The following is a 21,590-nucleotide window of genomic DNA, read 5'->3' as shown; positions in this document are numbered from 1 at the left end:
CAGTCCAGCACCAGGGAATAGAGATCAGCTAGAAATCCCTGTGAGCCACTGCCCATCATTTAGTTCAGCACATGGGAACAGAGATCAGCTAGAGACCCCTGTGAACCACTGCCCATCATTCAGTCCAGCACCTGGGGAACTGAGATCAGCTAGAAACCCCCATGAACCACTGCCCATCATTCAGTCCAGCACATGGGAATGGAGATCAGCGAGAGATCCCCGTGAATCACAAATCTCATGGTGCTTCAGAGAGTGACATAAACTTCTGAGTCCCACACGAACAGGGACCTGGGGTGGGGGTGGAGGAACCCAGTCCCTCCAGGACCCCTGCAACCCCTGGAGTGGACACCTTCCTGCCCCCTCCATGTGATTTACCCTTTGGGGGAAAAAAAAATGGAAGAGTACCTGTTCTCTAAATTCTGGAACAGATGCAAGGAAGTCTGATGTTGTTTTTCCGCTACTCATACCCTTCACGTAAGAATCAAAGTCTCTGCGGGGGACACATCATAATGGCCAACCCCCACCCCCACCATGGCCAAGCTGTGGGAGGGGATATCTGTAGTTCCTGCCAGGTCACCATGAGGTCTCCAAATACCCTCTGATATGGGGCCAGAAGCTCCCTGCGTTACAGACCTGTCTGTCTCCAGGCTGCTCATGTTAAATGGAGTGCCACATGGGGGACTGTGACCCCGACCACCCCACTCGGCAAGATCAGGGGGTTCCTATGGAAGGGATGCTGGGTGGAGGAGGGGCTGAGGGACTTGTCCTGGGTGGTGGTTGGTCTGGTCCCAGGGTCACATGGGGTGTTTCCAACATCACGGGCCTGCCTCTGCTGAGGCTCTGGGTAGGACTGTTGGGGTTGTGACTCTGATTCTCCCCATCAGCCGGGAGCCCCTCATCCCTAGGCCTGGCTGAGTTGGCAGCTGGACCCCATGCAGGAGCATTGGTCTCTTGGGGTTACCAGATTTCCAGTTTCTTATTGGAAGTCAAGCATCTGGATTTTGCTTTTAAATCTCTGTGTGTGTTTTCTTTTTCCACTGATTTTTTAAAATGGAAAAGGAAAGTCCATTTGGGTTGTCCAGGGTTCAGCCCAGAGATTAAACACAGCACGAGCCAGAAAAGGCACCTAGCTAAACATTTCAGCAGCCAGTGAAGCTAAGATTCCCCAGGGGCTGTTTTGTGGTCCCACACATTTGACATTCGAAAGGGACAGAGTGAGAGAACATTTTGTGGCCTACAGAAGTCTTTCTGACCTCTAGCCGGTGGAACTAGTATTTGTAAACAACTCAAGATGAAAATTTACACAGTTGGAAAGCATGTTGAAAATATGACCCAATTGTGTTCTATTCAAACACATTTTCAAATAGGGACCTAATTCAGCTTCACGTCCAGCACAAGTTCACCTTGACTCCAGGTGAGGACCTTAAGGGACATTGGACAACCTAAATATCTGGTAACCAAGGGGAAAAGCCATCCTTCCTTAACAGAAAAGTTTGACTTACAATGACTTCTAAATAAATATGTCCTTCTCATTAAAGACTGCTGTCCCAGACCCTCCCGGCAGCGCTCGGAAAAGTGCCCGGCTGTCAGTTGCTGCTCGTGGGGGCCAGACGCAGGCCTGGGGTTAGTAGGAGAACGGGCCAGGGACGGCTGTGGCATGAAGGGGGTGGGGAGACTTCATTGCACCCCGGCTGTCTATTCTGGGCTCACATTCACAGCCTGTCTTCTGTAGTCATGAATATAACCACATCCAGTGCTTTGGTGTGCGCTGGTTATTTATCAGGACATAATGTGTGGACCCCGGTTTGGTAGTTTCCTCACGGGGATCTGGACCTGGCTGGTGCCTCTGGTTGCAGTTTGGTTTCCCCGTGGTCTGGCGGGTGCTGGCTCAGGTTGGGGTCTGCTCCGGGGGTTCAACAAGGTGGGACCAGAGCCCCACTCTCTGGGGTTGTCTCAGGGTCATCCTCATGGGCTGTTGGCTGAGGGCCTCTGTCCCTTGGGGGTTGTGGACTGGCTGCCCCATGCTGTAGCTGGCACAGTGGGTCTGCCCTTTGTGGGTGTCAGGGGACCTCCGGGGGCTGAAGTTTTGTCCTGGTCACTTAGGCAAAGCTCCTGGCTGTCCCACATTCTGATCCCTGGGACCAAGCCCCGGGCCAGGATGGCCAACAGCAGGGGGCTGCACCTGCAGGGACATGGAGCCCCAGGAGGCAGGGTCCAGCTTCGGGCCACATGGAGCCCCAAGAGGCAGGGTCCAGCTTCGGGCCACCCCCAGGGGTTGGATGGAAACAGGATTGTAAGAGTTGAATGCCAATTATCACACGCAATCTTCCAGCAATTTGTTAAATCCACCAACTGAGGGGTTAAGTGTGACCTGGCTCTTCGTGGGACTTGACCTGAAGCAATTTCTTTGAAAGTCTTAAACTGGGCCAGGACAGAAGCTTCCTCAGGGCACATGGGATCCCCATGGACTATGGGGTCCTGGTGGCTTACAAAAATTAACCTTTTTTCTATGCCAGCGAGTCTCTGAGGCAGCTCACGGCTGAGATACTGCATGTAAGTGATTTCTTTCTCGCGAGCTCACTCTTGCAAGCTTGTCCCACTATTAGCATTCAGTAAGCTATAAGTGGCCATCTGTCTCCAGACGATGGGGGGAATGGCAGTTGTGGAGCCCCGACCTTCTCAGGGACGTGGGTCGAAGGCTGTGTGTTGAAGTGTGTGCCCTGGCTTCATATTTACCTTCCCAGGGTCTCTCTGCTTGTTTTCATGTTGCATGGCTCTTGAGGTAGGTTCTAGGATGGACGGAGGGGGCTGAGTCTGCTTTCCGCCCATCAGCAGAGGGTCAATGGTTAGGAGAAGGCCAATGGGTCCTGGTCCTCCCAGGAGTGTGCTCATGGACACAGACATGGCCCTCTAGGGTGGCACCCATGGGGACCTCCTGTGCCAGCCCACTGTGGCCCCACTTCTGACCATGTCGATAGTCCAGTGGCCCTCCAGGTCCATGCTCAGTGCCTGGCGGCCAGTGCCACCGAGGAAATGTGGTTCATCACAGGCCAACAGGATCTTCCTGAGAAGGTGTGCAGACCACCCAGTGGTCCCAACCGCCAGGCTGGGGGTCCGTCCCCGTCCTGTCCCCACCTCTGCCCGAGGCCCTCAGATCCGATGCCAATCCACAGACCCAGAAGTAGCTGACTTCCTGATGGGCAGCAGCGAGCAGACAGGCTCCACCTCTCTCCTGTCCTCAGTCCAGGAGCGATCCGCCGTCACGCATCATGAAGAACATTGTTTTAGGACACTAGCATTTATCTTGAAAACCTCCTCAAAGTATGTGTCCAACCAGAATGGCTCCTTGCCTGGGGGCAGGAGCAGGTGAGCAGAGAGGGCAGGTGTGTCCTCAGGATGTAGTATTTCCTCTGACCATGCTATCCTCCGGGGACCCACCACATTTCTGAACGCACAATTGGGGGTGTCAAGGTTGGTGGGCACCGTCAGGTCTGATAGGCAGGCAGCTGCCTCTCCACCAACACCAAAGGTCAAGAACAGGCTCCCTGTGGCCATGTTCCCTCAGAGAGCAGAAGCACAGGGAGAGGCATCTGGGACATAAGCCTGGGGTCTGGTCAGCTTGATGGGTAGGGCACAGCGTAGGGTTCCCTGGAATGGAGTGGGTGCTCTCAGGCACTCCCTCTTCCCCAGGTGGCTAGGTTGGGCTGTGACGGCCACCTTGGGGTCTGCCTGTGGTGCCATGTGGTGTGAATGGCAGGGACTGTGTCCAAAGGCAATGGGGCACAGGGACCTGGGTGTGAGGACCCCGAGCATGTTACAGACTGCAAAAGTCACATTTGAATCAGAGTGTGAAATTCCCATGGGCCCTGCGGCGACATAGCCATGCCGGCTACAGCCTGGGGACACAGATTACCTGCCATGATGTCACTCCTCACGTGTCCTGGAGACAGGGACAGGCCCAGTCTGAGGGCTCCGTCTCTGAGCGTGAGGACAAAGCCCGTGGAGCCGCGAGGGTGCTGGCGGGACAGCAGGAGCCCCGCCTGATTCCACGTCCGGAATTGGAAGCTGATGGAGACCCCATCCTGTGCCGGGGAGCCTGGCAGCACCAAGCGGCTCCCAGCGGTCGGAAACGTGACCAGCACAGACTGCGGCTGAGAGCAGGAGAAGGAGGCGTTTCCCTGAGGACAGGAAGCAGATCTGAGGAGGCCCTGGAGGAGGGGGGCTGCTTCTCACTCCAGTCCCCCACTGTGGCCCCCAGACCCGTGGCCCCCCAGCTGGAATCGCAGGGTGTGGTGCTGCCGGCGTAACTTCCTGCCCACCCAATGCCCCAGGCCCAAGATACACAGACCAGCTGCTCAGCCCAATGCAGGCCTTGGCCACATGTTGTGCACCTCTGGGCGAAGCCAGGACAAAGCCCAGAGCCCATGAAGCCCGTTGAAACAAGATTCACCTCTCAGGAGTGCACACAGCCGACAGAGCCCACAGACGGGTGTTTTGACTGAAGGTGGGAGGCAAGGACCCAAAGCCTGAACACTTGTTCCCGTGACCCAGCTACCGGGAGGCCGGTCGGGGCTCAGCCTCGGATGCCAAGACCCCACACAGACCCTCCTTGTCATGTCTCAAGGGCCACGGAAAACATGCCAGCTTATCGATCCATGTGTGTATCCAAGCTCCCACCGCCAGCGCTGTGTTCACACTCGAGGTGCAGGAGGGACAGGTTTCCTGTGGGGTGGCCCGTGCTCCCATCGCTCACGGAGGAAACCCCCGTTGCCAAGGGGACTGGTCCCTGCAGGCAGCTACCTTTGCTCTCTGGAAAGCTGAGATGGGATCTCCAGCTGACGTTTTAATGGGAGACGTGGGTCTTTGTCTCAGATTTAAACAATAACTCTAAGTTCCGTGAGCTTTGGTCTGTGTTTCTTGCTCAGGTGATGAGGCTGTGACATGAGTCACATCCCCCTAACCTGACGTCACTCAGGGGTTCACAAGGGCCCTCATTCCCCCGAGTCCCCCACCCTCTGTCCCCAGGAAGACTCTTACCCTGATGAGAATCTGGGGTCTGTGCTTCTTGGCCAAATCAATGATATCCTCTCCATTAAAATTAATATTTTCTAAACATCCGTCGAAGTGTTTTCTTTGAAATGTCACAGATTTTCCAGGTGCTAAAATCCCTCCGAAGCTGATCTTAGAAAGAAAAATGACATCAATAATATTCTCTAGTCATTTCCCATTAACTTGCTTAAGACATTCATCACTCAGAGGCGTAGCAGGAAGAGGCCCAGGTAAGCAATTCTGCATAATCGGGTGTTGTGTTCACTACCTTAAAGGAATTTCTAAGCAGAAACTCTGAAATGGTTTACTTGCTGTTAGTGTCTGGCAGGCTGGAGCTCCCTCATCTGTGATCAGGGGAAAGTGTGGTTCAGCTACTCACTGGGACCCTCGGGAGGAAAGGGCTTACTGATATTCATGACGGGACAGCAGGTACAGGGTGGCCTGGACGCGGGCCCTGGAGCAGAGCACCAGGCCCTCTGCTCACCATCAGCTCTGCACCTTCGAGTGCTGGGGAAGTCTTGTCCCCGCAAGGGGTCTTCTCTAATGCTGGCAGGTGCAGGTGGGCCCTCCAGGGTCCCCACAGGAGCCCCTCCCTGTCCTGTTGCTACTCTCCCTTACAGCTCTTCCTAAGGGCACCTCCCCATGTCCCAGGGAGCCGACCAAGACAGCCATCTCATCTGTAAAGTATGAGCTGAACTGGTCTCCTTGGGGTGCTCATCAAACCGGCTGCCAGGTAAGGGGAGGGTCCCACCTGTGTGTCCATGGCAAGGGACATCTGATCCGTGTAACCCAAACCCGTGCAAAAGGAAGCCTGTGCAGAAAATGAAAATGATTTTCCAGCTTATATATCTCTGGATGGAATTTACATTCATCTGTGTATAGAATATAATGTTATTTTGGCCAATTCGTAGTGTAGGCAATAAAATCATGAATGATGTAATATAGGACAGGAACTGCCAATCGTCCATTTCTGCTAAACACATTTTTATTTTAGCTTTAGTGTTTAGCTTCTTTTAATAGTGCGTGAGCCTGACAACATCTTACAAGAATGGCATGAATCGTTATACTTTCGTATAACTTAGGTACATGTGTGCAAAGGGCTGCGAATACATTAGGTGTGTTTGGAAGCTGAAGGATGAGACCGAGAGATAGGGTCCAGCTGATAGCTCCGGATCTAGGTAGGATGCCAGGGGGATTGCTCAGGTCGGCTCAGTGGGACTGGATGTGTGCCGTGGGCCATGCTGAGCGCAGTGGGCCACGCTCCAAGTCAGGCTCAGAGGGTGCCCAGGACAGCGGCTCCCTTGCAACACGGTTAAGCCCTAACCACATGTGCAGAGAAAGGGCATTTCTTCGCAGGGTTCCCCCTTCTGTCCAGGCAACGCTGCCCTCAAACCCCACGTCCTGCCATGACTGACAGAGACTCTGCACCTGAGGATCCAGGTCTGCGTGACTCAGCTGTCCCCATGCCTGGAACTGCCTGGAGTGCCGGTCCACGGAGAGGGTCATGTGCTGGCGGGCATGCTCGAGGAGCACCGAGTGCCAGTGCTGGTCGTCCAACAGACTGCCCAGCGCCACGCTCCCAGGGCCAGATGGCGAGGGTGAAGCAGTGCCTGGCCAAGGAAATGGGCACCGTTACGTCCTGCCAGACCAAGCTTCCTTGACCCCGTGAAGCTGCTGCATCTGACTCTGGGACACCCTGTCCATCAGGGCTGTTCTCGGCCACTTCCCTTCATTACAGGTGTGCATCCCTCGGAAGTACCCTCTTTGCTGCGAGCTCTGTGATGGCCGCCAGGCAGTGGCTCTCCCGGGGGAAGCTTCTTCCCCCAGGGGACACAGGCCAGGATGTGGGTGTGAGCTGTGCTACCGTCCTCTGGTGAGTGGAGGGCGGGGATGCTGGTAAACACCCTCCACTGCACAGGGCAGCCCCTGCAGAGGCTACTTATCTGGTCCAAAATGTCACTGGTGCAAAGTGAGGCTGGGAAGCCCTGGGTCCCATAACATAGGTGTGTTTATCGGATATGAAGAGCTCCAGTGACCACCTCCTGGCACAGTTACTACATTTTAATATGTTTTAAAGCAAAAGAGAGTCAGAATCTGTAAGTCTAGGCCCTTATCTATAATACCTGCTAAAAGATTAGGTATAAAAATACTGGGGTACAAATTAAATCTAAGAATTCAGATTATCGAGTTCCTTGGCTCATCCCTTTACCTGAATTGGTGATTAGAAGGAGCCTCCCTTTCACTAATTCCAGGGTGAAGAAGTCTCCATTTCTGCCCCGTCTGTGCAACAGAAGCCCATCACTCTGTCTTGTTTTAAATTTCAAAGAAATGATGTCTTTCACTGGATTCCTGGTACTTTGAACAAATCTGTAAAGCAGAGAACTTTTTCCATCAAAGTCCATCACGTCTGATCCTGCAGGAAAGATGATAAAAGTTGTTCTAAGTATTAGCTTGCTCCTCACTGAAGTATGTAAATGTGTGGGGCCTTGCACACACACACAGAGGCACACACAGGTACACACAGAAAGGCACACACACACAGAAGCATACACAGGTACACACACAGAGGTATACACAGGTGCACACAGGCACACACACAGGTGCACACACAGGCACACACACAGAGGCACACACAGGAAGACACACAGAGGCACACACAGGTACACATACAGGTGCATTCACACACAGGTGCACACACATAGAGGCACACATACAGGCATGCACACAGGCATACACAGGGGAACACACACAGAGGTGCACAGGCTCACACACAGGTACACACACACAAGCACACACAGGTACACACACACAAGCACACACAAAAGTACACAGACACAGTATCGGAGGCTGTGGAGGCTTCCATGTCCCATCCGCTGGTGGGAACCAGAGCCTCCCAGGGCAGTGGGTCTGCTTTCTGACTCCTGCTCCCTTTGCAGAACTGTCCCTGCTAGAGGCGACTATGCCAGGGAGGTCCCACCTCACCATAGGGTCGCGAGGGCAGTGAGGCAGACAGTAAAGGGCCGTAGAGAATAAGAAGCTCCTTCTTTCCTGAGCCAGATGCCTGTGGCTCTTCTCAGTGGCTGTTGGGCCCAAATGGCACATGTGCTCGTGTGCTCTGTAGAAAGTGTGTCCGTGTTCCATATTCCATGTACACACAGGAACAGGGGCCAGGTCGCCCGAGGGCTAGGTCGTGCTCAGGGAGCCCATTCACACAGAAGGAGCAGTTATCTCAGAAAAACCCTCCCAGCAAGGACTCCAGCCCTCGGAACGCGGGCTGTGCAGAGGGTGTGCTCACAGGACGACAGAAGAGACAAGAGGGGCCTATCTGGAGCAACGGTAGCCGTTGGGGGACCCCGAGGATAATGGCTTGACCTTGACCCCACCCTCAGGCTGCAACCCCCACGTGTCCAGATCCAGTGGTCCCTGCTGCTCCGTGCACATCGACGGCTGGTAGGTACATTGAATGGAAGGCCAGTTTCCTCCAGGACAACATGAGAGACTTACTCCTTCATGGACCTTATTTCTGGCAAAACCAAGAATACAGTAGACTCTTGAAGAATCTGGGGGTTGGGGGTGCTGCTGTCCATGGAGCCAGAAGTCTGGATATAACCTTTAACCACCCCCCAAACTTAACCACTGATAGCTATCAACTACTAACTAGCAACTCATTTTTTATGTTATCTGTGTTGCTCACTGAATCACTGCATGCAGTGAGCTCCAGAAAAGACGGTGGCATCAAGAACATCATAAGGAAGAGGTCTTACCCCTACAGCATGCTACCGTATTTACTGGAAAACATCTGCATGCAGCAAACCCCCACAACTCAAAACCTGTCGTCTTTGTCGCTTCATGGAGATGTGTGTGTCATTTAAAGGGCACGTCATATGCAAAATAAGCCATTGGAATGATGCTTGCCCATCTTATGAGGATATCTTCTTAAAATTCATGTTTTATTTTCTTATATCTTGTTAATGTACCTAGAAATAATTCATTTACCAGGTGCACAATGAGTAAATATTTCATTCTGTTTTAAAGGTGGGTTATCTCCCCAGTTACTTCTTCTGAATGAGAAGCATGGACGAAAAGCCAGGTACTGGGCTGACAGTGCATGGTCCTGCCTATCCCAGGGGCTGCTTGCACATGCCTGCATTCCAACAGTACTTTGTGCGTCTTCTCCATCCTTGGGTCAGGGCACAGACTTCTCTGCCAGCCTCGCACAGGAGTCCACAGACTTCCACCCATGACCCAGGGCTTGTGGACCCCTGCCTGTGACCCAACACCCATGAACCAGCACCCATGGATCTCACCCATGGACTCCCACCTGTGACCCAGTGCCCACAGACCCCTTCCTGCCCCTATTGTCTTGGATGCTGCTGGCTGAGGTGGCTGCTTGCAGCAGGCATGGCCAGTCCCAGTGCCCACCCTCTGGGTCCTCTCAACCATGCTGCAGCAGACAAGGGACTTTCTGGTTCACAAGCCTTGGTGTAACAGAAAATAAGGAGGAGGAAACATGTGAACAAAAACACAGGAATATGTGAACACACGTGTACAGACACAGGTACACATGAGAGCACACACATGGGAACATCTGTGCACACATGTACACAAACACAGGAACATATAAGCATGTACACACAGGGGCATATGAGCACACATGTGCACAAACACAGGCATACATGAGGAAAATGTATGCACACAAACACAGAAACACTTGAACATGCACACGCACACATGGGGCATGTGAGCACACGTGTGCACAAACACAGGTACACACGAGGAACATGTGAGAACACATGTACACAAACACAGGAACACAAGAGTATGTAATAAAGGAAAACGTGAGCACACAGGTACACAAACACAGGAACACATGAGCATGTAATACACACAGGGACATGTGAGCACACAGGTACACAAACACAGGGACATGTGAGCACAGATGTGCACAAACACAGGTACACAAAGAACATGTGAGCACATGTGCACACAAACACAGGAACGCACATGAAAGTGCACACACAGGAATACGTGAGCACACACACAGGTACGCACAAGAACATGTAAGCACACGTTTACACAAACACACGCATGCACATGACTGTGCGCACACTTAGGCAAGCACACCAGGGAACTGATATAGGGTTTAGACGTAATTATTTTTGTGGAGGGTCCTGAAGCCAGAAAGCCCTCTCCAAGGTGCTGTGGGGTAGCGTGATTGAGAACTGCCCCAAGTCTCCTAGCAGAGTGCCCACCGGCAGCTTGGGGCACCCAGAGCACTAATCCTGTTCTCTGTAAGGATCACGATGCCGGTGGTGGCAGGAAAGGACCCACACGTCCACTTCCAGATGGGCTGCATGGAGTCTGCACGCTCCCTCTGTTCCTGGTGGTGGCACTCATGCCTGGGGTGGACGGGCCACTGTCAGGAAGCACAGTGTGCATGCGGTGGCCTCACAGCCTGGCTTCCCCAGATGGTCTGCACCCACGTCAGACACAGAAGCCTTCCTATTACATAAGACGTCATCAGTTCTCCTGAGCTCTTCTCAAGGTGAGTCTGTCTCCCTCCCACACTGTTCAGTTTTGTCTTACCATAGCCTCGGGGCAGCCGGCTCATAGCTGACAGGTGCGGGCCAGTAGGTCTGTTGGTGGCTCACCGTGAAGGACCCTCATTTTCAGAGGCTGAACCAGCTGTGATTAGTTACTGACTGGGGGGCACAGCATGGGCTAGCCCACCTGCTCCCTCAAGCAGTATGTGCTTAACCAGACAACCCTAACCCTGGAGGCCTTGGCCCTTGCTCTATGCTGGTCCAGACGCTGTGTGTGAGGAGCAGACCCTTTCCTGGTGGCCTCGTGGCCTGCCCGCTGCATGCCTGACAATGCATTTGCTTTTCATCCATGTATCCTACCGGCAGACTAATGAACAGTCACCACAAGGCTCCAGGATGGTGCCGTTGCCATGGGGACAGCGCGGGTTGCCATGGGAGCATGTCAGCATGACCCCAGCCTGGCCAGGGTGTGCAGGAAAGTTGTGGAGGTAGAGACACGGCGGCTGATCCAGACTCCAGGGCATGGCCGTGGAGGGTGGGCGACGGAAGCCAGGCACCAGCAATACACCTGGGGGTGTTCTGTGCAGAATGCTACAAACAGGGGATGCTGGCCCACAGAGTAGAGCGACACTGGGGTGAAGGGTGAGTGCCAGGAAGGAAGGGGATTGAGGGGCTCTTGTAAGACTTAGAATTGTGCACTTAGGTTTTTAATATTTCCCCTCGTGTATGTTACACCTTGAAAAGTATATGTTCTCAAAGGGTGAAGGTTGAGGTTTGTAGGCGTATGGTCCGTCTGTGCAAAGGTCCTGTGCTGACTGCAGATATCCTGGTGCTTTCAGAGAACCAAAACAGAGGGATGGTGGCTGCCTGGGGAGTACCCAGTTCCTCTCTGCTGCCTGGGGTGGGCGGGGCTCACGCAGAGAGGCAGGTCAGAGGAAGGGTGGGAAGAATTAGGACTCAACCTGGCTGCAGCCTCTCCAGCCTGGTGCACGGGGTGGGGATGGGGAGATTGTTGGTGAGTCTGCTGGGTCTGACATAGGCACGCTCCTTCCTCTGCATCTAAGGCTGCATCGCACCCATCAAGAGGCCCTCAGGACCGCTGTGGCCAACTTAGTGGAGTGCGGCGGTGGGACCCAAACCAGGGTCAGAGCTGAGGATGACGAGGATTCAGCATGCACTGGGAAGGAGGGGTCATGGGGCTGGCAGTGGCTGGGGGTGAGGTGGCCCTGGGTCACCCAGAGGGGGTGCCTGGGCTTCCACTGAGAGAGAGAACCAGGCTATCGTGCGGCACTTGGAGATGGTTGGAGGGATGGTTCCAGTTCCAGCCAGATGAGGGTTCCCAGATCCTGGCCCGGAAGGCAGCGAGAAGGTGCCGGCAGACGTTGGTGACTCTTGGAAGGGGCCCTGAGGTGGCCGAGCTGTGGCCTAGAAGCCCATGGGAAAGGCCCTCCTGACCAGCGTGCAGCCCGCCAGGCCATCCTCAGCCTGCCCTCAGCTGCTCGGTGCAGCAGGAGTCTGCCGAGCGCATGGTGAGAGAGCCCAGGTGTGCAAGAGAGACCATGGCCCGTCCAGGAATGCAGCATGTGGTGGCTGCGGAGGGATGCGTGGGGGGAGGGGTAGGATTCCTCCGGGACCTGCACGCAGAACTGCTGTGTGTGAACATGAGGCTGAGCGGGCATCTCCGAGCAGCTTGCTGAGGAGGCCCGCACCTTCCCACAGCAGAGCAGCACGCCTGTGTCGCTTGAGGGCGCTGACACAGAGGCGGCGAGTACTGCGTGTCAGGGGGCACTGGTGGCTTCTCACATGGCGGAGACAGGTTACCTGCTGGGCTTCATTCAGACCCTCCCAGCTGGGCTGCATGGACTTCAGGGCTGCCGCTGGTCCCACGGGAAGGGCCGTGGTCACACGTCTGGGTGGGAGGGTCCCGGCACAGCCTCATCAGAGCACATTCCCCAAGCGGAAGAGGCACAAGGCCCAAGAAGGCCAGTGTCAGGGTCCTTGCCCAAGGGAGCTCTCGTGGTCTGGAAATCCACAGAGTAAGGCCATGGACGGAGTAGGAGGAACGCTGTGGATGAAGTGTTGGCTCAGGGGGTCCCTCGGTCCCCCGTGCAGGGCTGGTAGTGCTGGTCCACATAGCACACTGGCCAGACCCTCACTCTGGTGACCCTGGGGCTCCCCAAGCACCACATGGCCGCCACCCCCATCCTCGAGCCAATCAGCTGGCCTCCTCCCATCCCCCCACCAGTCCCCTTTGTACCATCCTGAGCTCTCCTCCTGACTCAGACAGCAGACCCCACCTCCTACGGCAAACCTCCCACAGAACAAGTCCGGGCAAGTGTCACATGGTCAGTGAGTGGGGGTGGGCCCTCTTCAGGGTCACTGACAGCCAGGCCCACTCCCTGCCCCCGGGCCTTGGGCTGGTGACATGACTGTGTGTCCAGAGACAGACAGAGGGACAGAGGGAGAGACAGAGGCAGAGGGACAGAGACAGAGGAACAGAGGCAGAGAGACAGAGATAGAGGGTCAGAGGGACAGACAGACAGAGACAGACACACAGTGGGACAGAGACAGAGAGACATAGAGAGAGAAGGACAGATACAGAGAGACATAGAGACATAGAATCAGAGACATAGAGACATAGAATCAGAGACATAGAGACAGAGACAGAGGGACACAAAGATAGAGAGACAGAGGGACAGAGACAGAGAGAGATAGAGAGAGATGAGAGATAGACATAGAGGGACAGAGACAGATAGAAACCGTGACAGAGGGACACAGAGAGAGAGACAGAGGCAGAGAGACAGAAGGACAGAGGATGAGAGACAGAGACAGACAGAGGAACAGAGGGATAGAGACAGAAGGATGAGGGACAGAGACAGAGACAGAGAGTCAGAGACAGGGAGGCAGAGACAGGGAAGAGAGAGAGAGGCAGACACTCAATAAGAAGATCCTGTAAGAACAACCTGACAGGCACCTAGGAGCCTCAGTCGGTTAAGCGTCTGCCTTCGGCTCAGGTCATGATTTCAGGGTCCCAGAATTGAGTCCCATACGGGGCTCTCTGCTCAGTGGGGAGTCTGCTTCTCCCTCTGCTCCCCCCAACCACTTGAGCGGGCACACTCTCTGCCTCTTGCAATAAGAAATAAATAAAATCTTTAAAAACAAACAAACAAAACCTAACAGTTTCATCTCCGAGTTACACAATAATATCAAAGAGATTCAATTGTCCTTGTTGAGGAATTTGAGAAAAGCCTGGAGGCTATTCTCTTGGAAGCGTCTTTGAATTTGTGCCAAGGACCCCACGTTCCCAGATGGACGTGGTTCTGCGCCCTAGTTCTGCGCCCACACTTACGGAACCGGCATCCATACACCTCCACGCGCATCCCAATGCGGCCGTCAGGGTTCCAGGCGGAGGGCAGGAAGCGCAGTTGCCTGGCCTCCAGGGGCGGCCGCAGCCGGTGGCGCACCACACTGTCCGCGTTGGCGTTCCCTGGAAAGCCCTGCAAGAGAGCGTGGGCTCAGCGCACATGTGGGGTCCCTTGCTCCTGCAGTAACTACCCTTCCTTCCACCCCCAGACAGACACCGCAGCAGGAGGCTGGGGATCCGGAACCTTCTGCTGGCTGCTGGTCCCGGAGGAGGACACACCTTCCCTGGCCTGGGCGGCACTTGCCCTGTGCACATAGCACTGGACTTGACTGGGGGGCGGCTGTAAACACAGGCCGAGGGCAAACCCGTGAAGTGCAGACTCTACAGCCAACCTCAGCACGTGTGTGCACACACATATCTGTGTCGCACATGTGAGCATTGTGCACACACGTGTGTGTTCAGGGTGGGTGCTCACGGTCAAGACACTGTTCAGTGACTCATCACTATGGGCGTGTGTGAACCAAGGCAAATTGTCACAACTGACTTTCCATTTTACAAGTAGCCATATCAATTACAGTCTAAATAATTCACTTCTAGCCGAATAAGAAAAATCACTTAGTGAAGAAACTGAAGATTTAAATTCTGCTCATGGTCATCAAAAAGCAGGAAAATATGTTTTATGGGACCGCCTCAACTGGTATTATCAGTTTTATGGTTTTTACCAACCACTAGAATCATTCTAAGGGGGGCCTTCAACTTCCTGCTTAGGTTTTGTTTAATAATGCAAAATATAATTCAATTATATAATTACCATATAAAAGATCCATTGAAATAACATTAATTTAACATTAAAATTTCAAATAAGAGTGTTACTCCTGTGGTCACTGCGCCCATGTAATGAGAGTCCAGCTTTGTGGTCACCACGGTCATCTAACGAGAGGCCAGACATGTTCACCGCAGTTGTCCTAACGAGAATGCACATTATGGTCACCACGGTCATCCTAATGAGAGTCCAGACTTGAATGGGGCCATTTGGCAGACTCAATCTCCTGCACATTTGGACCCTGCACACAGACCTCCAACTCAGCCATCCAAGAATGCTCCACGTCCCACTATTTAAAAACAGTCAAGGGCGCCTGGGTGGCTCAGTGTGTTAAGCTGCTGCCTTCGGCTCAGGTCATGATCTCAGGGTCCTGGGATCAAGTCCCACATCGGGCTCTCTGCTCAGCAGTGAGCCTACTTCCCTTCCTCTCTCTCTGCCTGCCTCTCTGCCTACTTGTGATCTCTCTCTGTCAAATAAATAAATAAAAATCTTTAAAAAAATAAAAATAAAAACAGTCAAATGTTGGGTGCCTGGGTGGCTCAGTGGGTTAAAGCCTCTGCCTTTGGCTCAGGTCATGATCCCAGGGTCCTGGGATCGAGCCCCGCATCGGGCTCTCTGCTTGGCAGGGAGCCTGCTTCCTCCTCTCTCTCTCTGTGCCTACTTGTGATCTCTGTTTCTCAAATAGTAAATAAAATCTTTAGAAGTAAAATAAAAATTAAAAACAGTCAAATGTCTGGTTTTTCTTTTCTCGGTGGAAATTTAAACTTTCATTTGAGAAAGAGAATCACAATTGCCAAGCCTCCGATGCACTTGCTGGAGCCTTTCTCCTGGTAACAGCATCTGTGCCTTGGGTGGAGAGTCCTTGCAGACCCCGGCCTCCTCAGGGTCAGAGGCTCCCGTGCTGGCCCCGGAGGCTCCACCCTGAGTGTCCCCTGATGGCCCACACCTCCCGACAAGCCTCACAGGCCCTATGCTGGCAGCAGGGAAGGCCGAGAGGCCCACCTCCCTCCATCTGGAGCCTGAGCCAGAGGCTCCTCTGGGAGGTCGGGACCCCATCCTACAGCCATCCTACAACTACTCTCTCTTTCCCACATATGCACACATGTGCACACATATGCACACTCACATGTGTGTGCACATGGGGGTCCCTGCATGCATGAACACACGTAACTATTGTCAAACCATCTGAAAAGCAGTCGTAAGCATCCTAACTCTTTATGCTAAATTTCAGTATGTCTCCTAGAACACAAACCTGCCCCAAAACAACTGGAAAACCACTGCTGACACGAATTCCACAGTTCTATCTGGGTTTGTCCGTTTTTATATTTCCTCCAATGACACAGGACAGCTTCCACCTGCTGGTGTCGGTTCTTGGCTTGCCCATTGTGGAAGAGCATGGTCAAGGGACTTGCAGGGCGCGGTCCCAGCTGGGTTTGTCCTGCTGCCACCTGGGATGAGCGTCAGCCCACACGTTCTGGGTGAGAATACGAAATGGAGATGCTGCCTCCTTGTGCTGTGACCCTCCAGGGACAAAGTCTCAGTTGTCCACCCCCAATGACATTAATTTTGATCACTTGGTGAGGAGAGTAACTTTTCTTTGGGCACTCTGTTCATAAGCTGGTCTGATTCTTGGGGTTCATGTGGCTGATTCTTGGGGCTCATGGGAATGTCCTTTTCAGACAACAGTCTCATATGATGGTCTAAGCCCATTTGTGATCTTTGCCTGAATCGATAATCACACTGGGTTTAGAAATGTTATGTTTAGAAGAGTGTCTTTTTTTGTCCCCTCTTTCTCTTCTTTTAAGAGGAGGATGGATTAATAGCTCCTATGTAACCCATTAAAATTGTTGCCCTTTGTTTGAACTGTGCAAATTTGCACAAGAGAGACAACCTTCACCAACCCTGGGAGCAGCTGGCCCTCCTCCCTGCTCAGCATGAGCTGCCGGCTGAGGAGCCAGGGTCCTTTGGGGACCCGGGTCCTAGATGCCGCCTCACCTGCTTTAATCTTTCATGAGAAATATTAAAGTCAAATAGGCTGTTTTATAAATCTCCTGATATGTCATAACAAAATGAACATTAAGTGTACTTGCATGCTTTAAAAAATATATTCAGATACTTTGTGATAATGAAAGCGCTGCTTATTTGAATTTTAAGGAATCGCACTTTGTAAGTTATATGGAACTATAGCTGTTTCCTGAACGGTCAGGAAGAACAGTGGCTCTTACCAATAAAGAAGGTGTGTGGAATGTGTTTGAAGAAAGAAACGGAATGTGTTTGGAGAAAGCAGGTGATACAGTGTTCAGGACTCATTAGTAAGAAGGTTTTAGCTCTTGGGCTAAATTAATGCTTCATAAAAGCAACATGTAGTCTAGCTAGTCTACCATATATCCAAACTAGGCTTTGAATCTTCCAGAACGGACTTAACCCTCGTGAATATAACAACTATGAATGCAAGGAGAGAGAGACCTGTTCTTGCTTTATTCCCTCAAACCGGAAAGTCAGGTTACTGGAATTACAGGAATAGGTTTCTTCTTTGAAAACACATTGCCTTTAGCAAGCCTTCAGAAGTCAGACCCCCATTCAGTGATGTAAATCATGGGTGAGGCAGAACGGCTGGGCACAGCGTTCAGCACTGGGATTTGGAACCACACATCGTGTAGACAGATGGAGGATTTCCAGGGCTCAGCTCCTAGCAGACACGTGGCCATGGGAGTTGCTCTGAGTCGTGGAACTAGGGGTATTGTGCCGAGCGAAATAAGTCACTCAGAGAAAGACAGTTATCATATAATCTTACTCATATGTGGAATATAAGAAACAAAACAGGATCATAGAGGAAGGGAGGGAAAAATAAAACAAAACAAAACCAGAGAGGGAGATAAACCAGAAGAGACTCTTAATCCTAGGAAACAAACTGAGGGTTATTGGAGGGGAGGGGCTGGGGGGCGGGGTACCTGGGGAATGCTTTTAGGAGGGCACGGGATGGAATGGGCATGGAGTGTTGTCTGCAATGGATGAATCTCTGAATTCTACCTCTGAAACCAATAATACATTATATGCTCATAATTAAATTAAAAAAGTTAATGTTGAGAAGTGACTTGTTTACTAAATGATTACATTCTGTGATGATGTAAGGGAGTGATTAACAGGATGCTAGAGCCACTGTCCTTCAGGGCCTCACTCTGCTGCCTGCCCAGTCAGCTGCATGCGTGTCTGGGCTGTTCCCAGCTTCCACCCGGGAAGCACGCTGGGCAGTGACCCTGGCACAAGGCCAGATCGCAGACTGAAGCCTGAAACCCTCAGTCTCAGGGAATGAGCCAGATGTGGTCCCTTTTGCCTTAAAATAGTCACAGTTCTCTGAGATTCATCAACGTGTGATTGGGGCCCTGAATGCATCCCAACACCCTCCCTGAAAGGCTCACCGGGGACACACTCACCCTCACTTCTATCTGAGCCTGAAACTAGGGTCCAGATGGGGGGAGCACTCTGATTAGCTGCTCCATGCAGATCCCACTTTCAGCACTTACTTCAGGGGCACAAAATCTCCTGTGTAAACAATAGTGAAGATACAGAGACTCACGCTTATGTAGCTTGGAACAAATTCAAGAGGACGTTGTGGCCTGGTTCTCTGCAGGGAACACTACACACTTACTCACATGAATAGGGTTGGGGTGTATCCCCTGTTATCAATTTTTTGGACATCAAACGACTTAAGGTTCTGTGCCACTTTCATCACTAATAAATTTGATCTTTGGCAATTAACTGAAAAGTGGCCCCAAACTCCCAACCCACCGGACTTTATATGAAGAACGTGAGTGCTCTGAGCTGAATAATGATGAGGTCTTTTCCAGCATTATTCATACACAGATACAGATGCAGAGATGATTTGTGGAATGCTATGCAAACCACTTTGAATGCAAGTTTAATTAATAATGCTGTAGAAAAAATTTAACTTGATTAAAAAATACACATAATCTAGTACTTGGTTCCAGTCAGCTTGGATCCACCATAAAAAGTATCTGACCACGGCAATGTCACATTGTCTAATTTTAAATAGTGTTTAAACTCAACAGGAACAGAATAAATATTGAGCATTTGTTTAAGACCTACTGAGTAGCAATCTGAATGGGAAGAAAAAGTAGTAGAGTCACAAGAGTGACACTCAGCCATACAAGGGAGATAACCACCCTTCTGTCTTCCATACAAGGGAGATAACCTCACTCTGCTGTCGACTGAACGTTGGTCTCCCCAAATTCTTGTGTTGAAACCCTAACCCCACTGTGACGGTGTCTCCTACAGGAGACCCAGAGGCTGATCTAACTTCCCCATGTGGGGAAGAACCAGGCGGGGGCCCTCACCAGACCCAAACCTGTCAGCACCTGCTCTTAGACTTGTGCTTCCAGAACTGTAGGAAGCCCAGGGGGTGTTGGTACAGCAGTTGGTGGGTGGATGCAGCCTTTTTCCCCATAGAGTGAGTTCACCTCAAGGCAGAGCTTCAAAGGTGCTCATGCCAGGTGTGTCCTCAGAACACGCATCCTGAATACTGCTCTTCTTTCCTTTTCTGCTCTTCTTTTATTTAGAAAGTAGGAACAAGATTAAAAAACACTACTTTTTTTCCCAGTAGGGCATAGCGAGGGGCTTGGCAGGACCACCGCTAACATGGAGAATCAGACCAGACAGAATAGTCATGAACAGCCACCCAAATGCTCTGGAAACCCCCAAAGCCAAACAAGAAATGAGAAGAATTTACTTATAAGAACCTACAGCACAGGAGAATCGAAGTGTCAGAATAATGGAATTCTATGAGGTCCCTGCATGGGTTGGTCCTACTCCCATCCTAGCTCATCAATGGTGCCACGAGGGGTGGGGGTGGGGGAGTCAACCCTGAAGACTAGCAGCTCTGCAGCCAAGGAGACTCCCTTAGCTTGGAGTGCAAGTTCCCAGGCCTAGCTGTGGCCATGTCAGCGGCAAATGGCAAGGCCAGCAGGCAGCACGCCTGAGGATGTGGTCTGGTAACTGACCAGCAACAGACTATCCAGAATTAACAGAAAGTGAGGGAAATGGGACAACACCCATCCTTGATGAGCTCCTGTGTCTCCCGTCCATTGGAAAGGCCATGCTCAAGCACAGGAAGACTGAAGGGGGCCAGCTGGGAAACCTTGCTGTGCATGGAGACCACACGAGCCAGTAGAAACCCAAGTCCTGGCAGATGTGAAGACCACTTCAACTGCACACACACATACCTCAGTCAGCAAAGCTGGAAGCCCTCCCAGCTGGGGATGCATAAGCAGAACTCTGCCAGGCACCGGCTGACCACTAGCTCTGGTTTACAAATAGAAACGAAAAATTAAGAAACAAAAACCATACATAACACAAATTATACAGCAACATCAGTGCTTCTTATCATAGGAAACAAATTTCAGACTTAGTACAGGTGGATAACTACAAGAACCTCAAGCTGCTGCAATACATTATCTGAGAAAGTTAAAGACACGCAAGAATGAGAAAGTGTGGCTCATAAGGAGAAGCTGCTTAAAGAAATCTGTGTCCATGTGGATACAAAATCGGGATTTTGTTGACAAAGACTATTTGTGCAACTATTATAACTAGGTTATATATAAGGTAAAGCATGTTTAAAGAATTTATGGCTTGTCAAACAATGGCTCAACAAATAGAGAAAGTTGTTAGAGAAAGAGAAACTTGAGAAACTCAGAGTCTGATGCAGTTTACCTCCAATGCTGGACTGAGGACTAATGCTCCCTGGCTGGGTGAGCTCAGGAGACACCCCTAGTTTCAGATATGCCTCATAGAAAATGTTAAAAGAAGTTCCTAAAGAGATACTATAGGTCATGAAGAAAGGAAGAGCATCAGAGAAGGAATAAGTGAAGGTAAAATAAAAACTTTAACTTTTTCTTAATCTAGCAGATAAGTTTGTTCAAATTAATATCAACAATGTATTCAATTATGTATACGTATATATCATATATACCCACACATACATATGCTTATGTATAAGGGCAATGAATGACAGCAATAATTAAGACAGGAGGGAAGAAATAGGGATATTTTGTTATTAGAAAATATTCACATTAGAAAATATTCATGAAGTGGTGTAGTGTTATTTGAAAGTGAATTTGAATTAGTTCTAAAAGTATATTGTAAATTCTATGTCAACCACTAAAAATATTAAAAAACAACAGGAAATCAGTAGAGGAAATCAATGGAATCAGAAGCTGGTTCAGTGAAAAGATCAATAAAAGTGATACATTTCTAGTTATGCTAATGAAAAAAGAAAGGACACAAAGTGCTAAAATGAGAATGAAAGAGGAGATATTACCACAGATTCCATGGACATTAAAAATATAATAAAGGAATAACATGAACAACACTATGTCCACAGATTTCAGAACCTATTTGAAATGGACCAATTCTTTGAAAGATACAGTCTTCATGTTATATGCAACTAATGTATCATTGAACATTATATCAAAAACTAATGATGTACTGTGTGTTGGCCAACTGAATTTAAATTACATAAAAAAAGAGAAAAATACAGTCTTTGAAAGCTCACACCACAAGAAGTAGAAAATCTGAACAGACTTACATCTATTAAATAACTTGAGTAAATAGTTAGTAACTTTCCTAAACAGAAAACACCAGGCTTAGATGGGATCACTGGTAAATTTTTCAAAACATTTAAGAGAGAAATTCTCTCCTTTCTAGCAGATAGAAGCAGAGGAAATTCTTCCTAACTGACTCTAGGAGGCCAGCATTACCATAATGCCAAAAACAAAGAGTTGCAAGAAAAGAAAAC

At 50.8% G+C, this 21,590-nt stretch overlaps 1 protein-coding gene across 1 annotated transcript in view; it reads right to left on the bottom strand.

Annotated features, from left to right (window-relative positions):
- LOC131827230 (contactin-associated protein-like 4) overlaps positions 1-21,590 on the bottom strand; it is a 130,433-nt gene that overhangs the window by 51,292 nt on the left and 57,551 nt on the right. Inside the window, exons 4-9 of the mRNA XM_059167384.1 lie at positions 13,942-14,089; positions 7,259-7,462; positions 6,478-6,659; positions 5,038-5,181; positions 3,955-4,178; positions 1,822-1,844 (exon numbers count right to left, since the gene is read on the bottom strand). Coding sequence (XP_059023367.1) covers positions 1,822-1,844; positions 3,955-4,178; positions 5,038-5,181; positions 6,478-6,659; positions 7,259-7,462; positions 13,942-14,089 — 925 coding nt within the window. The remainder of the gene's footprint in view (positions 1-1,821; positions 1,845-3,954; positions 4,179-5,037; positions 5,182-6,477; positions 6,660-7,258; positions 7,463-13,941; positions 14,090-21,590) is intronic.

Source organism: Mustela lutreola, chromosome 3 (assembly GCF_030435805.1).
Source record: "Mustela lutreola isolate mMusLut2 chromosome 3, mMusLut2.pri, whole genome shotgun sequence".
Lineage (NCBI taxonomy): Eukaryota > Metazoa > Chordata > Mammalia > Carnivora > Mustelidae > Mustela > Mustela lutreola.
Note: the sequence above shows the minus strand (reverse complement) of the source record. Positions and strands in the feature narration are given on the sequence as shown.